General features: G+C 43.1%; 1 protein-coding gene across 1 annotated transcript in view; it reads left to right on the forward strand.

The window, feature by feature from the left end:
* The window catches only part of LOC111550287 (plasminogen), a 59458-nt gene extending 35430 nt beyond the window's left edge, over positions 1-24028 (forward strand). Inside the window, exons 11-19 of the mRNA XM_023223618.2 lie at positions 892-1073; positions 1589-1737; positions 4188-4281; positions 7582-7702; positions 9265-9339; positions 9793-9933; positions 12005-12111; positions 22863-23008; positions 23641-24028. Of these exons, the coding sequence (XP_023079386.1) occupies positions 892-1073; positions 1589-1737; positions 4188-4281; positions 7582-7702; positions 9265-9339; positions 9793-9933; positions 12005-12111; positions 22863-23008; positions 23641-23802 (1177 nt within the window). The 3' untranslated portion in view covers positions 23803-24028. The remainder of the gene's footprint in view (positions 1-891; positions 1074-1588; positions 1738-4187; positions 4282-7581; positions 7703-9264; positions 9340-9792; positions 9934-12004; positions 12112-22862; positions 23009-23640) is intronic.
* Positions 24029-24250: the final 222 nt, after the last annotated feature.

The following is a 24250-nucleotide window of genomic DNA, read 5'->3' on the forward strand; positions in this document are numbered from 1 at the left end:
TTGCCTCTTACTCCCTTGTTTTCGGACTCCTCCGTAGCTGCCCAACCTCTTCAGATCCCATAGTCTACCCAGCAGTCTCCCTTTATGTCTTGAGTCCCACTGTTCTTTCGACTCATCCCCCATTCCCTCAGACCCGGAGCGGCTGTGGCCAGCAGAGGATGGACTGAGAGCAGGAGAGGAGGTCCTGCCCAGGAACCCACCCTAAAGAAATGGCATCTTGCCTGGGAGCTAGTTTCCCAGGGCGGCTTTGATAAGTCTTGCAGAAACAAACCCACTTGACGCACCTGACACGGTATTGACAGTAACATTATTGTCATGGTTTTTTTTCATAGTAAAAGTAGAGCCCTTTAGTTACACTATGAGTACTTTAGTTACACTATGAGAGTAAGGTGACTGGCCCGGGAATGATACCATCTCGGATGTCATTTCCTCCTTGGAGAAACAGATTTTAGTTCCAATGCACGTCACAGTATAGTCCTACAGAGAGAAATACAGAGAGCTAGACAGTTAGAGATACATTTTTATGTGCATAAAAATATAAAATATACACTTTAAAATCTGCACCTGTTATTCCTGAGAAATGTATTTGGCAGAAGGTGGGAGGAGGATACTCTGATCCTTTTATTTACAGATTCATGTATGATCTGAGTTTTTAATATGGAGCATATGCTACTTTTGATTTTTTAAATAAAAATTAAAATCTGTCTTTGAAATGTACACAGTTGGTCAGAAGTTGAGGACCATTTGTGCTTGGTACAACATTATTGCACCTATAATGGGAATATTTCAGAGCCACTTGTTAACACTTTGTTAGAACAAAACGTAGAGGGTGCTGGGTGCCCCTGAATATTCTCCCACCTCTTGTGACCTCTATTGTTTTGGAATTTCCAGTGGCCTGACAATGAACTACTGCAGGAATCCAGATGCTGATAAAGGCCCCTGGTGTTTTACCACAGACCCCAGCGTCAGGTGGGAGTACTGCAACCTGAAAAAATGCTCAGGAACAGAAGGGAGTGTTGCAGCACCTCCGCCTGTGGCCCAACTTCCAGATGCAGAGACTCCTTCCGAGGAAGGTAAGAAATCTGTGGCTAGGCATCTACACACTTGGACGCTGGGATGAAAAACCATGGAAAATCTCACTGATGCAGAAGCCTTCCATGCTACGTGGGAAATCAAATGTTTTTAGAGGGTCTGGCCATGTGGAAGGAAGCCTCAGTGCACTCTCTGGAGGAGGCAGAGGTGTGACTTTTGGCACAACGTGAGTGGGCTGTGCCTTTAGGACAGGTGCAAACCCTCCAGGGTGTTCAACTTAACCACTCACCTTGTTCTAAAATGGGTTATCTCAGTGTCCCAGTCCAAATTCCTATTCTATCATGCTGCCATATTTGTGATTCTTTCCAAGCCGATAAGCATCTCCAGTAATTTCTTAAGGTGGGCAGTGTTCATTGCAGTCTTCAGCACTGCAGTTTCTGAGGAATGTGGCCCCTGATTCTGTCATCCTAGAGAAATCTGACATGACTGTATGGATTCCATATCATCCTGGGTCTGTGCGGCTGTTCATAAGCATCCATTCTTTCCCCCTGTACAGACTGTATGTTTGGGAATGGGAAAGGATACCGAGGCAAGAAGGCAACCACTGTTACTGGGACGCCATGCCAGGAATGGGCCGCCCAGAAGCCCCACAGACACAGCATTTTCACTCCAGAGACAAATCCACGGGCAGGTCTGGAAAAAAACGTAAGCCACTTTGATTTGGACTCTTTTGCCTTTTGCTCACCAATCTTTGCAAACAGAATTGGTTCTGCATTACAGAAAATCTGCCTGGACTGCTCTTTTTTGTAAGCGGGGAGAGGGGGCAGAAGAAAATATTGGAAAGGCATCAGGGGCCTAAGCTAGAATATAATCAGCCTCAGTATAGAAAGTACAGGCAGCACAGGCCAGGAAACCTCCACGCACGTGAGGGTTCTCAGGCCTCTTCCCTTTAGTGACATTTCTTTAAAGTTTCCATTATTGGGCACTGTTTCTAGTTTCTAGTGTTTGTATGCTAGGCTCCGGTAATCAAAGATGCCCTTTATGAAGTTTAAGTCAGATTTTTCTAGAAAACATTTGGATGGGCCATCAGGTCACCATGGGACTTCCCTTAGCCTCGTGCATTCCCTGCGATGGTTTACTTTGGGGCCTGTGTATAGGGAAGACTGAGATATAAGGAAAACCAAAGTGCCTAGGTTCCCCCATGTCACACCCATGTGACATAACACTTCTCACACCAGATGGGTGTGATTTCTCCTCACACCCCAAGCGAGTCTCCAGCAGATACCAGCTGGGTGTCCTACAATGGAACTCAGTCCTGACACTGTATCTGGAGACAGTGTCAGATCCCATAAGTTAAGGCTCAGTCTCACAAGACTGCCCCACTGCAGATGCCAATCCCAAGCTCCAGTCTGTGACCTGTATTTCTGCCCAACTGGATAAAAATCTGTTTTTCTAGGCCGGGCGCAGTGGCTCAAGTCTGTAATCTCAGCACTTTGGGAGGCCGAGACGGGCAGATCATGAGGTCAGGAGATCGAGACCATCCTGGCTAACACAGTGAAACCCCTCTACTAAAAAATACAAAAAACTAGCCGGGCAAGGTGGCGGGCACCTGTAATCCTAGCTACTTGGGAGGCTGAGGCAGGAGAATGGCGTAAACCCGGGAGGCGGAGCTTGCAGTGAGCTGAGATCTGGCCACTGCACTCCAGCCTGGGCGACAGAGCGAGAGTCCGTCTTCAAAAAAAAAAAAAAAAAAATCTGTTTTTCTACATGACCCTCCTTGGGTTTGATTACTTTGCTGGAGTGGCTCAGAGAACTCAGGGGAACACGTTACTTTTATTTACCCATTTATTATAAAAGATATTACAAAGGATCCCAGTGAACAGCCAGACAGAAGAGATGCACGGGGCAAGGCATGTAAGAAGGAGCTCAGAGCTTCCATGCCCTTTCCAGTGCACAAGCCCCTGGTACCCCAAGTGTTCAGCAACCCAGAAGCTCTCCAAGTGCAGTCTTGCTGGGATTTTATGGAGGCTTCATTACAGAGGCACAGTTGAATACATCATTGGCCATTGGAGACCAGCTCACCTTCAGCTCCTCTTCCCTCCCTGGAGGTTGGACGTGGGAGGCTGAACGGTTCTAACCCTCCAATCACATGGTTGATTCCCTTGGCAACCAACCCCATCCTAAGACTATCCAGGAACCCACCAAGAGTTGCTTCATTCGAACAAAAGATGTTCCCTTCACTCAGGAACCTCCAAGGGATTTAGGAGCTCTGTGTCAGGAACTGGGGGGGCAGAGACCAAATACACATTTCTTATTCTATCACAGTATCATATGAAGGGAAGGACAACACTGCCTTTCTGTGTCTTGCCCCATAGAGGGTGCACAATGCATGGAAATAAATGTTTCTGAATCAACAGAAAACAGGCTTCGTCGGGCAGGAGAGCACAGAGCCCCCCACGGACAATGCACATCAATGATGTCCCACTGTCCTTCGGTGCTGGGGCTCTAAGACTTCCACTGGGTCAGGCACCTGAAGGGGAGACCCAGTCCCCAAAGACCTCTCAGGGTCACCACTCCCTGTCCAGGGGTGTGGCCTCATAACTCCTTTTGAACAGGGGCACAGGACGGATGGCTTTAGAGCATTCAAAAAATAACTTTGCCAAAAAAATACAATAACAATAATAATAATAATAGAAAGGAAGGAAGAAGAGGCCGGACGTGGTGGTTCACACCTGTAATCCCTACACTTTGGGAGGCTGAGGCAAGTGGAACACCTGAGGTCAGGAGTTCGAGACTAGCCTGGCCAAAATGGTGAAACCTCGTCTCTACTAAAAATACAAAAAAAAAAATTAGCCAGCCATGGTGGCGCGCACCTGCAGTTGCAGCTACTCAGGAGGCTGAAGCAGAAGAATCGCTTGAACCCAGGAGGTGGAGGTTGCAGTGAGCTGAGATTGTGCCACTGAGCGCTCCAGCCTGGATGACAAGAGCGAGACTCCATCTCAAAAAAAAAAAAAAGAAAAAGAAAAAAGGAAGGAAGGGAAAAGAAACACTGCCTTATGTCTTCTAAGGATAGACATGAAATGCATGAGCCTCAGAACACCTTCTCCCTCTCCTGCCCCACGTGAGCTGGAGCTTACATGCCTTCTTGTTTTCAGTACTGCCGTAACCCTGATGGTGATGTAGGTGGTCCCTGGTGCTACACGACAAATCCAAGAAAACTTTACGACTACTGTGATGTCCCTCAGTGTGGTAGGTTGCCTTCTTTTTGGTAAGGAAACTGCTTCCTTAACATGGATTTGCAACAAAAAAGGAAAAGGGCTTCTGAGCAGAGTGGTTCTCGGGAGGAGATGGCTGCCCTCTCCACCAGACCCCACTCTTCATCACGGGTATCTTGAACCTGTCCTACTACTGCCCACATTTGTTAGGGAAACACCCACCCATCGCCCCAGACACACATAAATAAAATAAATGTAAAACTCCCAAAGAGCAAGCTTAGAGGTAATCTAGTCAGCCTCAGGATGGTCCCACTGAATGCTGCCATGTCTAGCGTGGGATGCATGAAACATTTAGAGTCATTCAGATGAAAAAGTTTCCCCTTCTGGCCAGGCATGGTAGCTCACGCCTGTAATCCCAGCACTTTGGGAGGCCGAGGCAGGCGGATCATGAGGTCAGGAGATCGAGACCATCCTGGCTAACATGGTGAAACCCCGCCTCTAGTAAAAACACAAAAAATTAGCCCGGCACGGCAGCGGGCGCCTGTAGTCCCATCTACTCCAGAGGCTGAGGCAGGAGAATGGTGTGAACCTGGGAGGCAGAGCTTGCAGTGAGCCCAGATCACACCAGTGCACTCCAGGCTGGGCCACAGAGTGAGATTCTGTCTCAAAAAAACGAAAAACTAAAACAAAAAAACTTACCCCTTCCACTGAGAAGAAAGAAAATACAAACAGCAGGAAACAGGTAAGCATGTAATGCATATTGTAAACCTCAGATGGCCATCCTAGGAATTAGTGAAAGGTAGTGCAGCTCTTTAGCCCCAGATGGCCTTTCTCATAAGTTTACTACTCACAGGTCACATTAGTGACATAGCTTAGAGACTGCTTTTTGGGTTCCTTCCTCATTGTTCTGAGACTTTTATTGGGAGTATGAGGTTTGGATCAGGGGGAAGGGAGTTGACATTAGTCCTTAAACTATTGGAATAACAAATCCATGGGTAGTTCTGGGAAAAAAAAAAAAAAAAGGAAGCTACTTGGAATTGTCCCATATTTAATATTCTGCTGACCAATCAATTTGTCTTAGTTACAGAAAGCCACCCTGGACTTCTCCTATGCATAATTTGGTTGCTTGTGGTTGGGTCTGCCATGTGGAGGGACCTTGAGCTGGGGGAAGGAGCCTGGCCTCCAAGTCCACTGAAGACCAGCATCCCAAGATTGCCTGGGGAGGTGGTACAAGGCAGTGATGAAGACCATGAGAGCCACACTGCCCATCATCACATTTGGACCACTCCTAGGGAAAGCAAGAGGGAGGAAGCAGGGGTTAGGATGATAGGAAAGATTCTACTTGGCCAGTATTATTGTAATGCGGCATTGTGTTCTGTGGATTTAGTGTGAGTTAATAACTGACTTTTTCCTCGAGTGGGTGCTTTTGTCTGTTCTGCCGAAGCATCTTGGTTGCTCCTCTACCTCAAAGTCCCTCCATGTGGTCAGTTCCAGTTCTCCACTTCTGGCCCCATCTGGTACACGCCACTGCCTCTCACTGCCCGGGCTCTCTATCCTTGACAGGCTGCCTTGAAGTTGAGCCCAGACTGACTTTCTTGCCTCAGACCCCACTACCGTGCCTGGGACTCATGCACCTTTGACTCCCATGGAAGGGAGGTGCAGTAGCTTCCCTAGTGCGATTCTGGTGTCCTCACCCACACTGAGGATGTACAAGAATCAGGTTCTTAGAGACTGAAGAAAGAAGGAAGAATGGGAACAATAAAGGACGAGTTGATGGGTGCTGACAAGTTGATGGGTGCAGCATACCAACATGGCACAAGTATACATATGTAACAAACCTGCACGTTATGCACATGTACCCTAGAACTTAAAGTATAATAATAAAAAAAAAAGAATGGGAACAAGATTTTTCCCAAAGGACCGTGAGGTCCCCCACCTTACCTTGATGTGAGACAAGTGAGGTTAACCCCAAGCCTGGTGAGAAAGGTTCCCACCAGACACTTGGAAATGCTGAGGACTGTTTCACAAAGAAGGATGTGGTTTATTCAGATCTGACTTGTACTTGAGAAAGCTAGAACCTCTGGTGGTCAATGATTTTAATAACTATTTCCTTTCCACCAACATATACAGTACAAATAACAAATAAGTAAAAATAAATAGAAACGTTCAGTTTTGCTTTTAACAGTAGGAGCAGGGGTACCATTATTTCTGTAGTTACTCTTTTAGTACAGCGATGCATGTCTACTGTATGTAAGGCATACTAGCACTAGCAGAAATTGAGCTCAGCACTAGAGAAGATGATTGCATTCTACACCTTGCTTCTTTTTTTAAAAAGTCTTCCACAGACAGATTCTCAGAACAGCCCATGGCAAATGTAAAGTTATTTGGAAAATCCAGGTTCCAGATTCACTAGAGCGTAGAATCTCTGGTTGGTTGGGAAGAAATTTCCTCTTACAGTTGTTATTAATAATTTATGAATAATTATTAACAATATTAACATTTATATTTTTGAAGATCTTGAAGGGCTGGAGACAACAGAGAAGCATTTTTGAACACCCTCTGTAGCCCCTGCACTTTTGTAGGCATTGGTGGATGACACCAAAAATGGGACACTGTCCCTACCTCCAGAGACCTTGTGGGCTGGCTGCAGAGAGAAGGCAGGGAAGAGGAAAAGAAGAATAAAGGCACATGTATTGAAGTCATCCCCACGGCCGTCGGTTAGTCATGGGAGGCTCCCCAGAGGAGCTGTCCTGAAGCTGGCTGAGAGAAGGCAACATTTCAACTTAGGACAGTAATCCTTGCTACATACAATCACACACACACACACACACACACACAGAGAGAGAGAGAGAGAGAGAGAGACTCACATGGAAAATGAAAACTTTGTGCCTTTCAGCAGTGATGACAATTATGGTTTTTAGTAAACTTTACATGGTTTAGATGGTGATGGTGATGATGATGAATTTGGGAAGGATGACATCGTGTTCTAAACATACTGCATGGAGTCAGAATAACAATGACAAATAACCCTTTGTCCCAATCAAGGTCTTCTCAGAAAAGATCTCATTCTGATGCTAAACTATACCAATTTGTTTGATCACTTATCCAACAAAATAATTATAAAGTGCTTTTATTTTCTTGAAAAGAGAGGATCCTGTGTTGTCTACTACCACTTTTGAAACTTAGAGAAAATATTCCAAAAGATGCTTATGATTTTACTATTTAGTTTGGCCTTTGAGATGTCAAAAACTCAGGGCTTGGAATTTGTCTCGATTTACACCACAAAATTGCTACCTTGTCTCAAATGGGATTTCTCGCCCACCTTGTGCCACAGCATCCGCTCCATTTGATTGTGGGAAGCCTCAAGTGGAGCCGAAGAAATGTTCTGGAAGGATTGTAGGGGGGTGTGTGGCCTACGCACATTCCTGGCCCTGGCAAATCAGTCTTAGAACAAGGTAAGAACAGGCCTAGAAATGATTTATACTGTCCCTCCACGTAAGCCCTGTAAAACCCTTCTACATTTACACAAAACCCACACAGCTAAGGCATCAGTACCTGCCCCTAAGTTTTCTGAAGGGGGAAAAAAGCTACAAAAATTGAAATATATATATATATATAATATATATTAAAATATATATATATTTTTATAGGTTCTCTACTGTGAAAATGGCCAAAATTGCTGTCTTTTTCTTGATCTGGGCAGCTCCATCAAAATCTGTAGGCACAGTGATTTACACCAAGTTCCAATATTGCTGGAAAATATTGAAGATGCTCCGAGGGTTTCTATGAATATCCATTGTCTCACTGTCAGATGAAAAGAGAGGGAAGTTTTTAGAAATGTGACACTTTCTGGGTTGGGAGAGCAAGGACAAAATTATCTACAGTCTATCACAGGCACAGATTGTTTTTCTTTGGACACTTTTGTGAATCATTGAATTCAATTCAGAGGCTACTCATCCATTCACAAACATAAAAAAATTCTAGGTCATGATCCCCATAAATTAAGAGTGATCAGTCCAATCCCAGGGAACCGGGACATTTTGGGTATTGTTTCAGTGGAACATGACTTTCATAAGTTCCGTTTTCTTGGGTATCTCTTAGGAAGCATGCGTAGGAAACAGGCCCATCTGCCTGCCTGTTCTGCTTCCTCATCTCATTTCTACACCAGGACACCTGTGCTCAATTGCTGTTCTCCCGTAAAGAGACTCCTTTCCATAAATTTGTGAAATGCCATCGACAAACCTGATCGCATTGCATTTCACTCTGCTGTTGAGTTGATTTTTCTTTATCGTTTACTAAATCCCCGCTCTACAGAGCTTTCACCTCCCACATAGTTCAGATTCATTCCTTCCTAAACTGTGCGGTGGTCTACATCCTCACTGACTTATCAACATGCTGTCATCATGCACTTCCTGTATCTATTCCTCTTCATTACAATCTGGTTCCAAGTGGCTCACACCAGTATTCTGAGCTATTACCTGCCCACACAGCCCTAGAAAGTAAGTGATTCAGGAAACATTCCTCAACAGTAAAGTTTCTCAGGTAAGATCAGAAGACCCCCATGAGTCACTGTTGTTCAGAATCACATCTGGCTCCTTGAAGAGTGATTCATCAGACCTTGCATAGATGTTGTCATAAAAATGAAAGAGACCTCGGGGGAAGGTCTTGGGCTAGTGGCTTCTGTTGGAGTCCTGGGCTGTGGGGTAGAAGTCACGACTGTAGAGCTTCATGCTGAGTCACTTAGCTTTGCTTTCCTGTGGACAGGCTGTGCCTGTGCCTCCCCAAAGCATCGGAAAAAGTGGCATAGATGGGCCCTTTTGAAAAATCCCACTCCTGGAGCACTGGTCAAAGTTACTACCGTCCTGATGCTGGGCTTGCAGTCCTTTCCTTTGGGAATATGAACATGGTCAAAATTAAGTGAATGTATCAGAAAGACACATTTTCTGTATGTTTTCTGTACAATGGAGCAGAACAAAGTATCGATTTGACTAAAATTTGAACTAAATCCTCTTTCTAGGCTTGGAAAGCACTTCTGTGGAGGCACCTTGATATCCCCAGAGTGGGTGCTGACTGCTGCCCACTGCTTGGAGAAGTATGTTTAGGGGACAATTGACATGAGGTTTTGTCTTAAATACTTTTTCCCTCCCTCTTTTCCCTCCTTTCCTCCTTTCCTTTCTCTGTCTTCCTCCCTTCCTTCTCTGGCTGTGACACTAGGGACCAGGCCAGGGCAATCGGATAAGAGAGAAGGGAAGGGTTTCTAGAGAGAAATTGCAGAGGAAAGACACAGTACAGATGATTTTGTGGGCCTGAATAAACTGCAGAATAGAGCTGTTCACTACCATAGGCATCAGTCTCCACCCAAACAGCCTGAGAACATTCCCTAACTGCCTGTTTGGAGCAAATCATGAATTTTGCTTCTTGCCACTCAGAAGTCACTAATTCTAAGTGGCCAAGCGTGTCAGGGAGACAGCATCAAGTTCACAGCACAGAGGTTACCTGAAGGGGCCGGACCATATTTTGCTCTTGACATCCTCATCTTTTCTAGTTCCCCAAGGCCTTCATCCTACAAAGTCATCCTGGGTGCACACAACGAAGTGAATCTCGAACCGCATGTTCAGGAAATAGAAGTATCTAAGATGTTCTCGGAGCCCCTAGGAGCAGATATTGCCTTGCTAAAGCTAAGCAGGTACTCGCTCACCTGTGGTCTTCACCCTATGCTGGTGAAGATATTTGCTTTATGTCTGGGTTTCATGGGTCATGGTCACTGCATGGCAGTGGGGAGGGGCTGTCTATCACATGAAAGGCTCAAGAGCTCTGGGGGCAGCATCAGTCTTTAACCCCAGCCCTGCCACATGCTAGCTGTGCTCTTGAGAAAGGCAGCAGGACTCAGTTTTCTCATGTGGAAAAAATTGAAATATGAGGTACTCTGTTACCCCTAAAACTCACTGAATGTTCACCAGCTCATCCACATTCATGATCAGAGAACGATGCAGTTATTCCAGGATGACAATTCTCCTTTCATCATAATACGTTTAAGAGAATCAAATAAGACTCTATTTATTTCAAAGCACTTGAAAAACCACAACATCGAGCTGGGTGTCTGGTGTGGATGCCTGTAATCCCAGCTACTTGGGAGGCTGAGGCAAGAGGATCACTTGAGTCCCAGAGTTTGAGGCTGCAGTGAGTTATGATCATGTCACTGCATTCCAGCCTGGGAGACAGAGTAAGACCCTGTACCAAAACAAAAACAAAACAGAAAAAACTTCACAATGTCAAAAAAATCACAAATACAATTTATAAGTGCAAATTACATTATTATTATCGTCTTCTTTGATTTGATTTTCTCTTTCCTGTTGAAATGTTGTTTCATTAAGCCTGACAATGTGATACGTTTGCTTATGTCACTTATTAAGTTAGTGCTGCTTGGAGCCAGATACTAGCTGAGTCAGCTAAGAAACAGCTCTTTGTAGGAGAAGCAGATTTGGGACAGGTGACAAGGCACGCAGGGCGCTCGCTGTGCTGGCGGCTCTGGAAGACAGGGTGTCAGCATGGACAGGGATGAGCATGGCCTGGATGGGAAGGCATGGGGCAGGAGCCTGAGCTGCTCTCCTAGACCTGGCCACAATCCCAGGGCAACTTCTCTGGGTCTGTGAACTGAGGAGTGATGTCCTGGGATGCTCTGACACTCTAGAAGGAGACAAGAGCCTTTCCAGCTCAGCCTTTATAAACAGTAGCTGATCTCCTTTGTGCTCTCCAGTGTCCTCCCCACCCAGCAAATGTGCAAGTAGAAGGTTCCTCATGGTCCTCAGAGAGCTGTGGTGTTCTGATGGTTTGAACAAATAATTTGGAAATTTTGGGTTTTGGAGTTCTCTGATAGGCTGATACATTTCAAGTCTAGAGTTCCCACCCCACATCCCCACTCCCCAAGAGCCTAGGGCATTTAGTGTTCCACCAGGGAACCTGTAGAGTGAGGACGTCTGCATGATAGGCTGGGCCTTCTGATGATGCTCAGAAGCAGAAAGTGTGCCTGCTTCAAAGTTGGTGAAAATGATGATTCTTGATCAAAATAGGGCATTTCTCATTTCCAATCCTTTATCCCCTTGAACTTACGAAAGTAGAATCAGGTCTAAAAACCAGAGTTCTAATGTTTGAGAGTCCCTGGGACTCTAAAGTATATGAATGTTCTTTGAACACAATACCATTTTGTTCAAGCAAGAGGCTTATTTCCAATCTTCTTTCATTTGGTATCAAGTATTTTACTGGATTCTTACAACTATGGTGTAGCAACTTTCACTGAGGAGGAAGTGGAGGATCCAAGGATGGAGCAAGTTGCTCTGGGCACACAATGCATTTGCAATTTTACAGCCTCTTGGTGGCATCTCAGTCAGACACTCCATGCATGGATCAATGCCCTACTTAGTTAATATGAAAGGACGCACTTGGCATGAGATTCCAGTTGTGCACAGAATATGCATGAGAAGTGCACCTTTGTCATCCCTACTTTCAAAGGTGAAGGTCACCAGCAGTATCTTGCATGCAACTGATGCCTTTCAAATGAAACCTTATGTCTGTGTAGTCCATAGGCAAACACAGGCAAATGTGAGGGTGAAACGCTGTGTTCTACATTGCTCTGTGGTAGTGAAGCAAGGCAGTGCCAGCTCAGAGGGCTCCGGGGCCTCAAGGCAGGGATGGCTGGTTGTGGGTGTTGCAGCTGCCAGCAGAGCAGTCAAACATAACTGCTGATGCTTTTCTTTCAGTCCTGCCATCATCACTGACAAAGTAATCCCAGCTTGTCTGCCATCCCCAAATTATGTGGTCGCTGACCGGACCGAATGTTTCGTCACTGGCTGGGGAGAAACCCAAGGTGAGATAAATTCCATTGCCCACATAATGAACAGGTTTTTAACCTACAGTCCATGTGACTAAATGAGCATTTAGGAGCAAGCTGTGCAAATTCCTATCCACGAATGTGGTCCACCCACTCCTGATTTTGCCTGGGTACCTATGTCTTAATCAGTCTTCAAGGCACATGGTCAAGGGGAGGAAAATGGTGTCTTTGAGTCTCTCTCTTTGTTTTCAGAACGTTTTTATTGTAATTAATTAATTAATTTTTAACTTTTATTTTAGGTTCAGGGGTACATGTGCAAGTTTCCGGTATATGTAAACAGTGGTTTGTCGTACAGATTATTTTGTCACCTAGGTACTAACCCAATACTTAGTATTTCCTGCTCCTCTCCCTCCTCCCACTCTTCTCCCTCAAGTAGACCCCAGTGTCTGTTGCTCTCTTCTTGGTGTCCATGAGTTCTCATCATTTAGCTCCCACTTGAAAGTGTGAACATGTGGTATTTGGCTTTCTGTTCCTGTGTTAATTTTCTAGAAAAATGGCCTGCAGCTCCATTCATGTTCCTGTAAAAGACATTACCTCATTCTTTTTTATGACTATACAGTATTCCGTGGTGTATATGTACCACATTTTCTTTATCTCATGTGTCACTGATGGGCATATAGGTGATTCCATGTCTTTGCTACTGTGAATAGTGCTGCAGTGAACGTTTATGTGCATGTGTCTTCAAGGTAGAATGATTTATATTCCTCTGGGTATATCACCAGTAATAGGATTGCTGGGTTGAATGTTAGTTCTGTTTTTAGCTCTTTGAGAATCACCATACTGCTTTCTACAGTTGTTGAACTAATTTACAATCCCACCAACTATAAGTGTTCTCTTTTCTCTGCAACTTTGCCAGCATCTGTTATTTTTTGACTTTTTAGAAATAGCCATTCTGGCTGGTGTGAGATGATTTTTCATTGTGGTTTTGATTTGCGTTTCTCTAACGATCAGTGATATTGAGCTTTTTTCATATGCTTGTTGGCCGCAGGCATGTCTTCTTTAGAAAAGTGTTTGTTAGTGTCCCTTGTCCACTTTTTAATGGTTTTTATTTCTTGTAAATTTGTTTTAAGTTCCTCATAGATGCTGGATATTAGACCTTTTTCAGTGCATAGTTTGCAAATATTTTTTCCCATTCTCTAGGTTTTCCATTTACTCCCTCGATAGTTTCTTTTTCTGTCCAGAAGCTCTTAAGTTTAATTAGATCTCATTTGTCAATTTTTGCCTTTGCTGAGATTGCTTTTGGCATCTTCATGAAATCTTTGCCCGTTCCTATGTCCAGGATGGTGTTGCCTAGGTTGTCTTCCAGGATTTTTATACTTTTGGATTTTACATTTAAGTCTTAAGTATATGGTGTAAGGAAAGGGGTCCAGTTTCCATCTTCTACCTATGGCTAGCCAGTTACCCCAGCACCATTTATTGAATAGGGAGTTATTTTCCCATTGCTTGTTTTTGTCAGCTTTGTCAAAAATCAGATGTCCGTAGGTGTGTGGCCTTATTTCTGGGCTCTCTATTCTGTTCCATTGATCTATGAGTCTTTTTTGTTTGTTTTTGTTGTTGTTTTTACCAGTACCATGCTGTTTTTGCTACTGTAGCCCTGAAGCGTAGTTTGAAGAGAGGTAATGTGATGTCTCCAGCTTTGTTCTTTTTGTTTAGGATTGCCTTGGCTATTCTGGCTCCTTTTTGGTTCTATATAAATTTTCAAAATAGTTTTTCTTTTAATAGTGCTGTGAGGAATGTCACTGACAGTGTGATAGGAATAACAATGAATCTGTAAATTACTTTGGGCAGTATGGCCATTTTAATGATATTGATTCTTCCAATCCATGAGCATGGGATGTTTTTCCATTCATTTGTGTCATCTCTGATTTCTTTGAGCAGTGTTTTATAATTCTCATTGTAGATATCTTTACCTCTCTGGTTAGCTGTATTCGTATGTATTTTATTCTTTTTGTGACATTTGTGAATGGGACTGTGTTCCTGATTTGCCTCTGGGCTTGGCTTCTGTTGGTGTATAGGGATGCTAGTGATTTTTGTACATTGATTTCATATCCTGAAACTTTGCTGAAGTTGATTATCGGCTGAAGGAGCTTTTGGGCTGAGATTATGGGGTTTTCTAGATATAGAATCATATCATCTGCAAATAGGGATAGTTTGATTTCCTCTCTTCCTATTTGGATGCCCTTTATTTCTTTCTCTTGCCTGATTGCTCTGACCAGGGCTTCCAATACTATGTTGAATAGGAGTGGTGAAAGCAGGTGTCCTTATCTCATGCCAGTTTTCAAGGGGAATGCTTCCAGCTTTTGCCCATTTAGTATGATGTTGGCTGTGGGCTTGTCATAGATGTCTCTTATTATTTTGAGATATATTCCTTCAGTACCTAGTTTATTGAGAGTTTTCAACATAAAGAATGGTAAATTTTGTCAAAAGCCTGTTCTGCACCTATTGAAATAATTATGTGGATTTTGTCTTTAGTTCTATTTATGTGAGAATCACATTTATTGATTTATGTTTGTTGAACCAAGCTTACATCCTGGGGATAAAGCCTACTTGATCATAACATGATGAATTAGCTTTTTTTATGTGCTGCTGGACTTGGCTTGCAAGTATTTTGTTGAGGATTTTTGCATCAATATTCATCAAGGATATTGGCCTGAAGTTTTTTGTTGTTTTTGTGTCTCTGCCAGGTTTTGGTATCAAGATGATGCTGGCCTCATAGAATGAATTGGAGAGGAGACCCTCCTCCTCAATTTTTTGAATGGTTTCAGTAGGAATGGTCATAACTCTTCTTTGTACACCTGGTAGAATTCAGCTGTGAATCTATCCGGTCTTGGGCTTTTGTTGGTTAGTAGGCTATTTATTACTGATTCAATTTTGGAGCTCATTATTGTTTCTTCAAGGAATCAGTTTCTTCCTGGTTCAGTCTTGGGAGGCTGTATGTGTCCAGGAATTTATCCATCTCTTCTAGGTTTACTAGTTTGTGTACATGGAGTTGTTTGTAGTAGTTTCTGATGGTTATTTTTACTTTTGTGGCACCAGTGCTAACATCCCCTTTGTCATTTCTAATTGTGTTTATTTTGGTCTTATCTCCCTTTTCTTCTTTATTAGCCTAGCTAGCAGCCTACCTATCTTATTACTGTTTTCAAAAAAATAACTCCTGGACTTGTTGATCTTTTGAATGAATTTTCCTGTCTTGACTTTCTTCAGTTCAGCTCTGATTTTGGTTATTTCTTACCATTGCTAGCTTTGGGATTGATTTGCTCTTGTTTCTCTAATGTTTTCCATTGTGATGTTAGGTTCTTAATTTGAGATCTTTCTTCTTGATGCTAGCATTTAGTGCTATGAATTTCTCTCTTAACACTACTTTAGCTCTATCCAAGAGATTCTGGTATGTTGTATCTTTATTCTCATTAGTTCAAAGAACTTCCTGATTTCTGCCATAATTTCATTATTTACCCAAAAGTCATTCAGGAGCATGTTGTTTGATTTCCATGTAATTGTATGGCTTCGAGTAATTTTCTTAGTCTTGACTTCTATTTCATTGTGCTGTGGTCTGAGAGTGTGTTTGGTATGATTTTGGTTCTTCTGCATTTGCTGAGAATTGTTTTATGTCAATTATGTGGTTGATTTTTAGAGTATGTGCCATGTGGTGATGAGAATAATGTATATTCTGTTGCTTTTGGAAAGAGAGGTCTATCAGATCCATTTGGTCCAATGTTGAGTTCAGGTCCTGAATATCTTAGTTAATTTTGTGCCTCGATCTGTCTAATACTGTCAGTGGAGTACTGAAGTCTCCCACAATTATTGCGTGGGCATCTAAGTCTCTTTGTAGGTCTCTAAGAACTTTCTTTATGAAGCTGACTGCTCTTGTGTTGGGTGCATATATATTTAGGATAGTAGGTCTTCCTGTTGAATTGAACCCTTTACCATTATGTAATGCTCTTCTTTGTCTTTTTGGGTCTTTATTGGTTTAAAAGTCTGTTTTGTCTGAAATTAAGATGGCAACCCTTGCTTTTTTTTCTGATTTCCATTTGCTTGGTAGATTCTCCTCCATCCCTTTATTCTGAGCCTATGGGTGTCATTACATATGAGATGGGTCTCTTGAAGGCAGCATACCATTGGGTCTTGCTTTTTATCCACCTTGCCATTCTGTGCCTCTTAGGTTGGGTATTTAGCCAATTTACATTCACGGTTAGTATTGGTATGTGTGAGTTTGATGCTCTCATTGTGTTGTTATGCTGGCTTGTTTGTGTGGTGGTTTTATAGTGTCATTGGTCTGTGTATTTGAGTATTTTTGTATTGGCTGGTAGCCATCTTTCTATAGTTAGTGCTCTTTTCAAGATCTCTTGTAAGGCAGGACTGATGGTAACCAACTCCCTCAACATTTGCTTATCTGAAAAGGATCTTATTTCTCTGTTGCTTAGGAAGCTTAGTTTGGCTGGATATGAAATTCTTGGTTGGATATTTTTTAAGAATATTGAATATAGGCCCTAATCTTTTCTAGCTTATAGGGGTTCAGCTGAGAAGTATGCTGTTAGCTAGATAGGGTTCCCTTTGTAGATGACCTGTCGTTTCTCTCTAGCTGCCTTTAACATTCTGTCTTTCATTTTGACCTTGGAAAATCTGATGATTGTGTGTCTTGAGGATGATCTTCTTGTGTAGAATCTTGCAGGTGTTCTCTGTATTTTCTAAATTTGACTATTGGCCTCTCTAGCAAGGGTGAAGAAGTTTTCATGGACGATATCCTGAAATGTTTTCTAAATTGTTTACTTTCTCCCTGTCCATTTCGGAAATGCCAGTGATTTGTAGATTTGACCTTTTTACATAATCCCATTTTTTTTAGAGGCTTAGTTCATTCCTTTTCATTCTTTTTTCTTAATTTTTGTCAACTGTCTTATTTCAGAAAGCCAGTCTTCCATTTCTGAGATTCTTTCCTCAGCTTGGTCTATTTTGCTATTAATACTTGAATTGCTTTGTGAAATTCTTATAGTTTGTTTCTTAGCTCTCAGCTCTGTCAGATCCATTAGGTTCTTTTTTATAACAGTGATTTTGTCTTTCAGCTTCTATATCATTTTATTGTGATCCTTAATTTCCTTAGATTGGATTTTGCCATCCTCCTGGATCTTGATGATCTTCATTCCTATCCAAAATCTGAATTTCCATTCTTTCATTTCAGCCAGCTCACCCTTGTTAAGAACCCCTGATAGAGAACTGGTGTGGTTGTTTGGAGGACATATGGCACTCTGGCCTTTATGTTCCTTTAACTGCAGTGTAGGTTGAATACAGCCAATAGACTTGTTCTTTGGATGTTTTTACAGGACCAAAGCCTTGTGCAGGGTCTTTATTTGTAGTTGATTTCTTGTCTTTGGTTTCATAGTGGGGTATGTTAGCAAGGTATTTTTGGTGTTGAAGCTTTGGGGTGTGATCCATTTTTTATTTGTATATTTCCCTTACACCTAAAACAAGCAAAAAACCAGTAAAGATCTTTCAGTCTCTTAATCCATAATTTCAGCATTCATATTGCTTCCCTAGGTAAGTGGGGTTTTCACCCAGCTGTCAAGTTAAGAGTGTTAGGTTATTTTTCATGTGAAATTAGCCAGACTGGGTTTCTAAACATGGTGCAAAACATTAACAACAAAAGTTACAATTAAACTAGTCTTCTTCCCAAATACCTGTAGGTCTAATATGTATGGGATGGTGTTAAACAGAGGGCTTACAGCTCGGGGAGAGGCAGACAGGTCCCATGGCCCCAAGTCTAGGATGACATTTGGTATTGGTTGATGGTTGTGGGTGAGAACAAGAGAGGGAACATTTGTGCAGGATGTGGTATCAGCACCTGTAATACATTTTAGGGATTCCTTCTTCTCTTTGCAGTATGCCCTGACAATAATTATATCCATCAGCCTAGCCCCCTTGGCTGTTGAAACACTAAGACTGTCTTAGGATCCCTGCTTCAGTTTCTCAGAGGTGCTGGTGAGGGCATTAGGAGTCTGAAGACCTGGAAATGCGTTCTGATTCTGCCACTAGCCAGACAGACCTGAACTAGGCATGTTACCTCTTTGTACCACTCAGCTGTAACCCCTCATTCAAAAACCCAGAATTTTCAAGTGGTGTTTTTCACATCAGCCTTTGCATAAGTTTTCATTTGAAGAAACGTTTGTTTTGGTTTTGGTTTTGGTTTTGATTTTGGTTTTGGTTTAACCAAACGTTTAAAAACGAATGGTCTAGATGATTTCAAAGTTGGCTTCCCTTTTTTTGTGTTTTTCCTACTATTTAAAAACTTCACCTCCTTGATTTCTTGATCTGTCTTTCTGCACTGCTGGGTCTGGGAGCATTGAGGTCAAGTAAAAGGAACCTTGGCAAATGAGGAACACCTATGGGTGTGCCAGGCTGCTCCCAGTGTTTTACATTTTTAAAAATTTAAATGCTGCAAACCTCTATGAATTAGATATTATTGTTCCTAGTTTACAAATGAGGAACCTGAGGCTCAGAGAAGATGTGGGATGGTACAGACAAACCTGAATTGGAACCCTGGCTCCCACTTACTGACTGTCGGGACTTAGAAAAGTCATAAACTCTCTGGCCGGGCATGGTGTCTCAAGCCTGTAATCCCAGCACTTTGGGAGGCCAAGGCGGGCAGATCACAAGGTCAGGAGCTCGAGACCAGCCTGACCAACATGGTGAAACCCCGCCTCTACTAAAAATACAAAAATTGGCCGGGTGTGGTGGCACACCCCTGTAATCCCAGCTACTCAGGAGGCTGAGGCAGGAGAATCGCATGAACCTGGGAGGTGGAGGCTGCAGTGAGCCGAGATTGTGCCACTGCACTCCAGGCTGGGTGACAGAGTGAGACTGCATGTCAATAGAATAAGAAAGAAAGGAAAGAAGAAAAGAAAGAAAGAAAGAAAGAAAGAAAGAAAGAAAGAAAGAAAGAAAGAAAGAAAGAAAGAAAGAAAGAAAGAAAAAGAGAGAGAGAGAGAGGGAGGGAGGGAGGGAGGGAGGGAAGGAAGGAGAGAGGAGAGGAGAGGAGAGGAGAGGAGAGGAGAGGAGAGGAGAGGAGAAGAGAGAGGAGAAGAGAGGAGGAAGAGAGAAAGAAAGAAAAGTCATGGGCTCTCGTTGATTGTTTCCTCAGCTGAAATGAGGGCTGCAGGGCTGTTGGGGGAGAAACAATAAGAAAGTGCATCAAGCACCGAGCACATGTTAAGCACTCCATCATGGCAGCTCCTGATAATAATATGGAATAGAGTTGTATCTAACATGACTCTTTCTTGCAAGTGACAGAAAATCCAACTTAAGTTGGATTAAGCAAAAAAGGGAAATTCTTAGTGAACTGAAAATTCTGCAGGCTCACATCATGGCTCCAGGCCCTGTCCAGCCATGGAATAGGCATTATTCTTGGGCACAAAGGTGATATTCTCGTGGCTGCAGATGCTGTGGTGGCTCTGGCTCTGCCAGAAAAGAAATAAGGCCACTCTCCCCATTAGACAAACAATAGTTTTCCAGCTCTGAGAGGTCAAACTTGTGTCACCAGCCTGGCCTTAAACCCGTCACTGATTAACTCCAACTTACATCAGCTGTTCCATGCTGGAGGTGGACACAGGACCACACTCATACCAAGATGGGAACAAAGGGTAGTTCCCTCAACAGGATTATAGGATATAGTGTGATAGGCTGCTGGGCAACCAAAAAGCAAACAGATCCTCTACAATTCCTCAACTGATGAAAGCACGAAACTAAAATCATAAAGATCTGTGTGTGAGTTCTGGCTCTCCCATCTTCCTTGTGAGACTGAGCAGTTAGTTAATCTCTTTTAGCCTCAGTTTTCTCACCTGTACCAACATATAAGGTCACTGTGAGGATTAAGATTATGCCTTATCATCATCACCATCATCACCATCCATATTGCAACCACAACTACGATCATCATCCCCTCAAACATCACCACCACCACCACCACCATCACAATTATCATTACCACCACTATCACCATTGTCACCCTCAACATCATCACCATCATCACCACCACCATCATCACTATCGTCACCACCACCATCATCATCACTACCACTACCACCACCATCATCATCACTACCACTACCATCACTGTCATTATTCCACCACCATCACCGTTAACATTACCATCACTATCACCACCACCACCACCAGCACCACCATCATTACTGCTATCAGCATCACCATCACCATCATTATCAACCATCATCATCATCATTCCACCACCATCACCATTATCATCACCACCACCATCACCACCATCACCACCACCACTATCAACTTGATAGTCATTATGATCACTACCACCATTAGCATTATCATTACCACCACCACTACCATCACCATCGCCATCACCACCACTGCCACCTCTATGATCATCACCACCCACCACCATCACCATCATTTCGCCACCAGCACAATTATCATTACCACCACCATCACTACCACCCTCTTCACAACCCTCATCATCACCACCATTCCACCACCGCCACCACCATCATGACCACCACCACCACCATCGTCACTATCATTATCAATAGATATCACATAACCAGTTTGTAGCTGGGTCTTGAGCTCAGAGCCCACTGTTTCTTCAGTCCCACCACCAACCACCAGGATGAGTCACAAAACATAACTCAGGCCTGTTCATCAATTTTCTACATGTCAATAATGACATTGAATCAGTGGGTGTTCTCAGCTTCTCAGAGGAAGGTTAAAATTCTCCTGCTCTTCCCTTCGCGTTTCCAGATGTTCCCTGACTTGGATATTCCAAACGCAGAGTTTGGAGGTGTTGAGGCCAAGGGGTTTTTCCAGGTCAACCATCATCTGCAATCACTGAGCTGATCCTGATGCTGGACTTTCCCTGTTGCCCTCTCCCCAAGGCCCCATCAGGGAGGGCTTCAATCCTCAGGTCACCTGTGGCCTTCCGGCCCTCAGAGGTGCCATCTCTACATCTACCACTGGAAGGCAGCACCAACCCACAGACTGCATCAATTTCCCTGCAACTCATGGTGGGTTTTCCCCCTTATCAGGGTGTTTGCCTTGCTCAGAGAGCAGATCCCAGAGCAGTGACACCTAACTTAATTTTCAGTAAAATATTTTGAGAAGGGTGCTCCCTCACACATCTACACAGTCCAGGTGATGTACCCACTGCCCAGTGCTTGGTAGTCAAGAGGAGCTTCCTCCCTGCAGCTCTGCCCAGATAGGGCTGAACTGGGCTCTGGAGCGAGGCGCTGGGATGAGCCTCTTCCATGCAGCTCATGTAAACTCCAGAATCAGTGTCAGTTTTCTGAACCCGAGACAATGATCTAAATGCAGTCAAAGGCTCTGGGGAAAGAAAGAGAGAGTGCCTCGGTTCTTGCCTGTGTCATGCTCGCAAAGCAAAGAGTTTTGCAAAATTTCAATGAAACGTGGGCTTGCAAAATTAGAAAACTGGATTATTTATGAGAACACTGACACATCCCTGGGCATGTCTATCTGGAAAAACGACATTTTCTCTGGCAATTTTGCAGACATTCTATTTCAATTTGGCAAAGAAAATAAAGCAGTTTTCCACAAAGGCAGAAATACAATTAGAATGTTCACTCTCCCTAATTGTCAAAGAAGTATAAATTGGAAAATGAATCATGACAATTTCAACCTATTTGATTAGCTAATATTTTAAAAACTGAACACTCATACAAGTGAGGTGAAGTGATTGCTTTCTAGTGACACGGTACACCGTCATACCCTTTTACAAATAATTTGGCAACGTTATTGGGAGACAGAAATACGTCTATGTAATTTATGGGAACTTAGGCTCAGAAAATATTAAGGAATAAGAATGAACTTTATGAACAAACATGTGGAAGGTTGGAAGCAAGAGTGGGACCAATGTGCATGGGGAGGAAGCATTAGGGCAGTGACTCCACAGACCCAGGCTCAAGCTGAACTACACAACCTCCTTATGCCTCAGTTTCCTTAACTGTAGAACAGAAATGATAAAAATGCCTATTTCATAGGACTGTTGCGAGGATTAATTGAGATACAACATATTATAAGCTTGTGCCTGGAAAGGTTAATTCTTGGTAAATGATGAGTATTCTTTTTATTGCAATAAAATATACAAAACGTAAGGTTTACTATTTTAACCCTTTTGGAAGGTACCATTGAATGGCATTTAGTACATTCACAATGGTGTGCAACCATCATTGTATTTCCAGAACATTTTCCTCATCCCCAAAGGAAACCTCATGCTCATTAAGCAGTAGCTCCCCATTAACATATTAGTTATGAAGATTGTAGAATTATACGAAACTCATGATACAATGTTGAGTGAAAAAATAAATATGTGAAATTTTGTGTTATGATGTAATTAGTAAAAGAAGCATATTAAAAGTTCTGAAAAAAGAATATATAAAATAGCAATTGCATTTTTCAGACTCTACATTTTAAACTTTATTCTTTATAGTTGTACAAGCAAAAAGTAGAGCAACAACAATCAACTCCAAACCACCATGACAAAGCCCAGATTGTTAAATCCAGGTCTCAGGAACAGAGAATCATATGTGATGTTTACACTCTGCAGGGTCAGAGACTTCAGCGGCATTGGTTGCTGCCTTGTGTTCTGCAGCCTCACAAACAGACAGGAGGTCCAGCGCTGCTGCTCTGTTCTCTGGAATTTCCTCCTGAATATGTTTTGGGTGCAGTAACCATTTCTTTCATCTTTATAGAAACAGGTTCCTTTGGGGTTGGCCTTCTCAAGGAAGCCCAGCTCCCCGTGATTGAGAATAAAGTGTGCAATCGCTATGAGTTTCTGAATGGAAGAGTCAAATCCACTGAGCTGTGTGCTGGGCATCTGGCCGGAGGCACTGACAGTTGCCAGGTAAGAAAAGATCAAGAGACCAAAGTTAGTCTTGTGCTCTCCCGTCTCGGTCTCAGCCCCTTAGACTTCATTCCCCAGGTGGCAAATTCAAGGATTTTTCCACCAAAGACTCCTAAGTGTTGCTCAGAAACTCCCTAGATCTGTCCTTGAATGCGTATTCAGATAATCTAAGGGGATGTCTTGGGGCTTGAGTTCCAGATCTGTAGCAAGGGAGTTTTAAGTGCCATAACTGCCTCAGGCCACTCACCCTCCTGGAGTGTGCTTGTGGCCAGGGACAAAAGTGGTGACTTTTCTGGTAGGGAAGGAGGTGGAGGGTACAGGACAGAGACCAACTGCACACACTTTACAGTGATGCCCAGGCTAGGCCAGTCTAAAGGAAACACCAACATAGGGAGAGATGTGTGCAGGATTCACAAGGGGTTTTTTATCCCCAGGAGAAACTAAGTGGTGTGGTTTTGCTGAACAGATTTTGCTAAGTACTTAAGCACTGCAGATGCTCGAGTAATATGCTCGTAAGTCCCTTTCTGATTTCAATTACTGGGAAAATGTACATCTAGATAATAGAAGGATGGCATACCATAATAAAAGACTGGCAGCCTAACCCTCACATGGATTTTTCTCCCTCTGTATAGGGTGACAGTGGAGGGCCTCTGGTTTGCTTCGAGAAGGACAAATACATTTTACAAGGAGTTACTTCTTGGGGTCTTGGCTGTGCACGTCCCAATAAGCCAGGTGTCTATGTTCGTGTTTCAAGGTTTGTCACTTGGATCGAGAGAGTGATGACAAATAATTAATTGGATGGGATTACAGAGTGAAGCATTGACTCACCTAGAGGCTGGAACGTGGGTAGGGATTTAGCATGCTGGAAATAATTGACAGTAAACAAACGAGGACATTGTCCCCAGCTACCAGGGAAGCCAAACCTCAGCATTTTTTGTATTATTTTCTGACTGCTGTGGATTCTGTAATAAGGTGACATAGCTATGACATTTGTTAAAAATAAACTCTGTACTTAACTTTGATTTGAGTTAATTTTGGTTTTGGTCTTCAACATTTTCATGCACTTTGTTCATCCCACCAATTTTAAATGGGCAGACAGGGGGATATAGCTGCTTTTGATAAGGAACAGCTGCATAAAGGACTGGGCAGGCTGCAAGGTCACAGAGGGGAGAGCCAAGAAGTCCTAAGAAGTTGTCCACGCGTTTACCTCATCAGCTAACAAGGGCTTGACACACATTTTTA

The sequence above is a fragment of the Piliocolobus tephrosceles genome, chromosome 5 (assembly GCF_002776525.5).
Source record: "Piliocolobus tephrosceles isolate RC106 chromosome 5, ASM277652v3, whole genome shotgun sequence".
In the NCBI taxonomy this organism is placed as follows: domain Eukaryota; kingdom Metazoa; phylum Chordata; class Mammalia; order Primates; family Cercopithecidae; genus Piliocolobus; species Piliocolobus tephrosceles.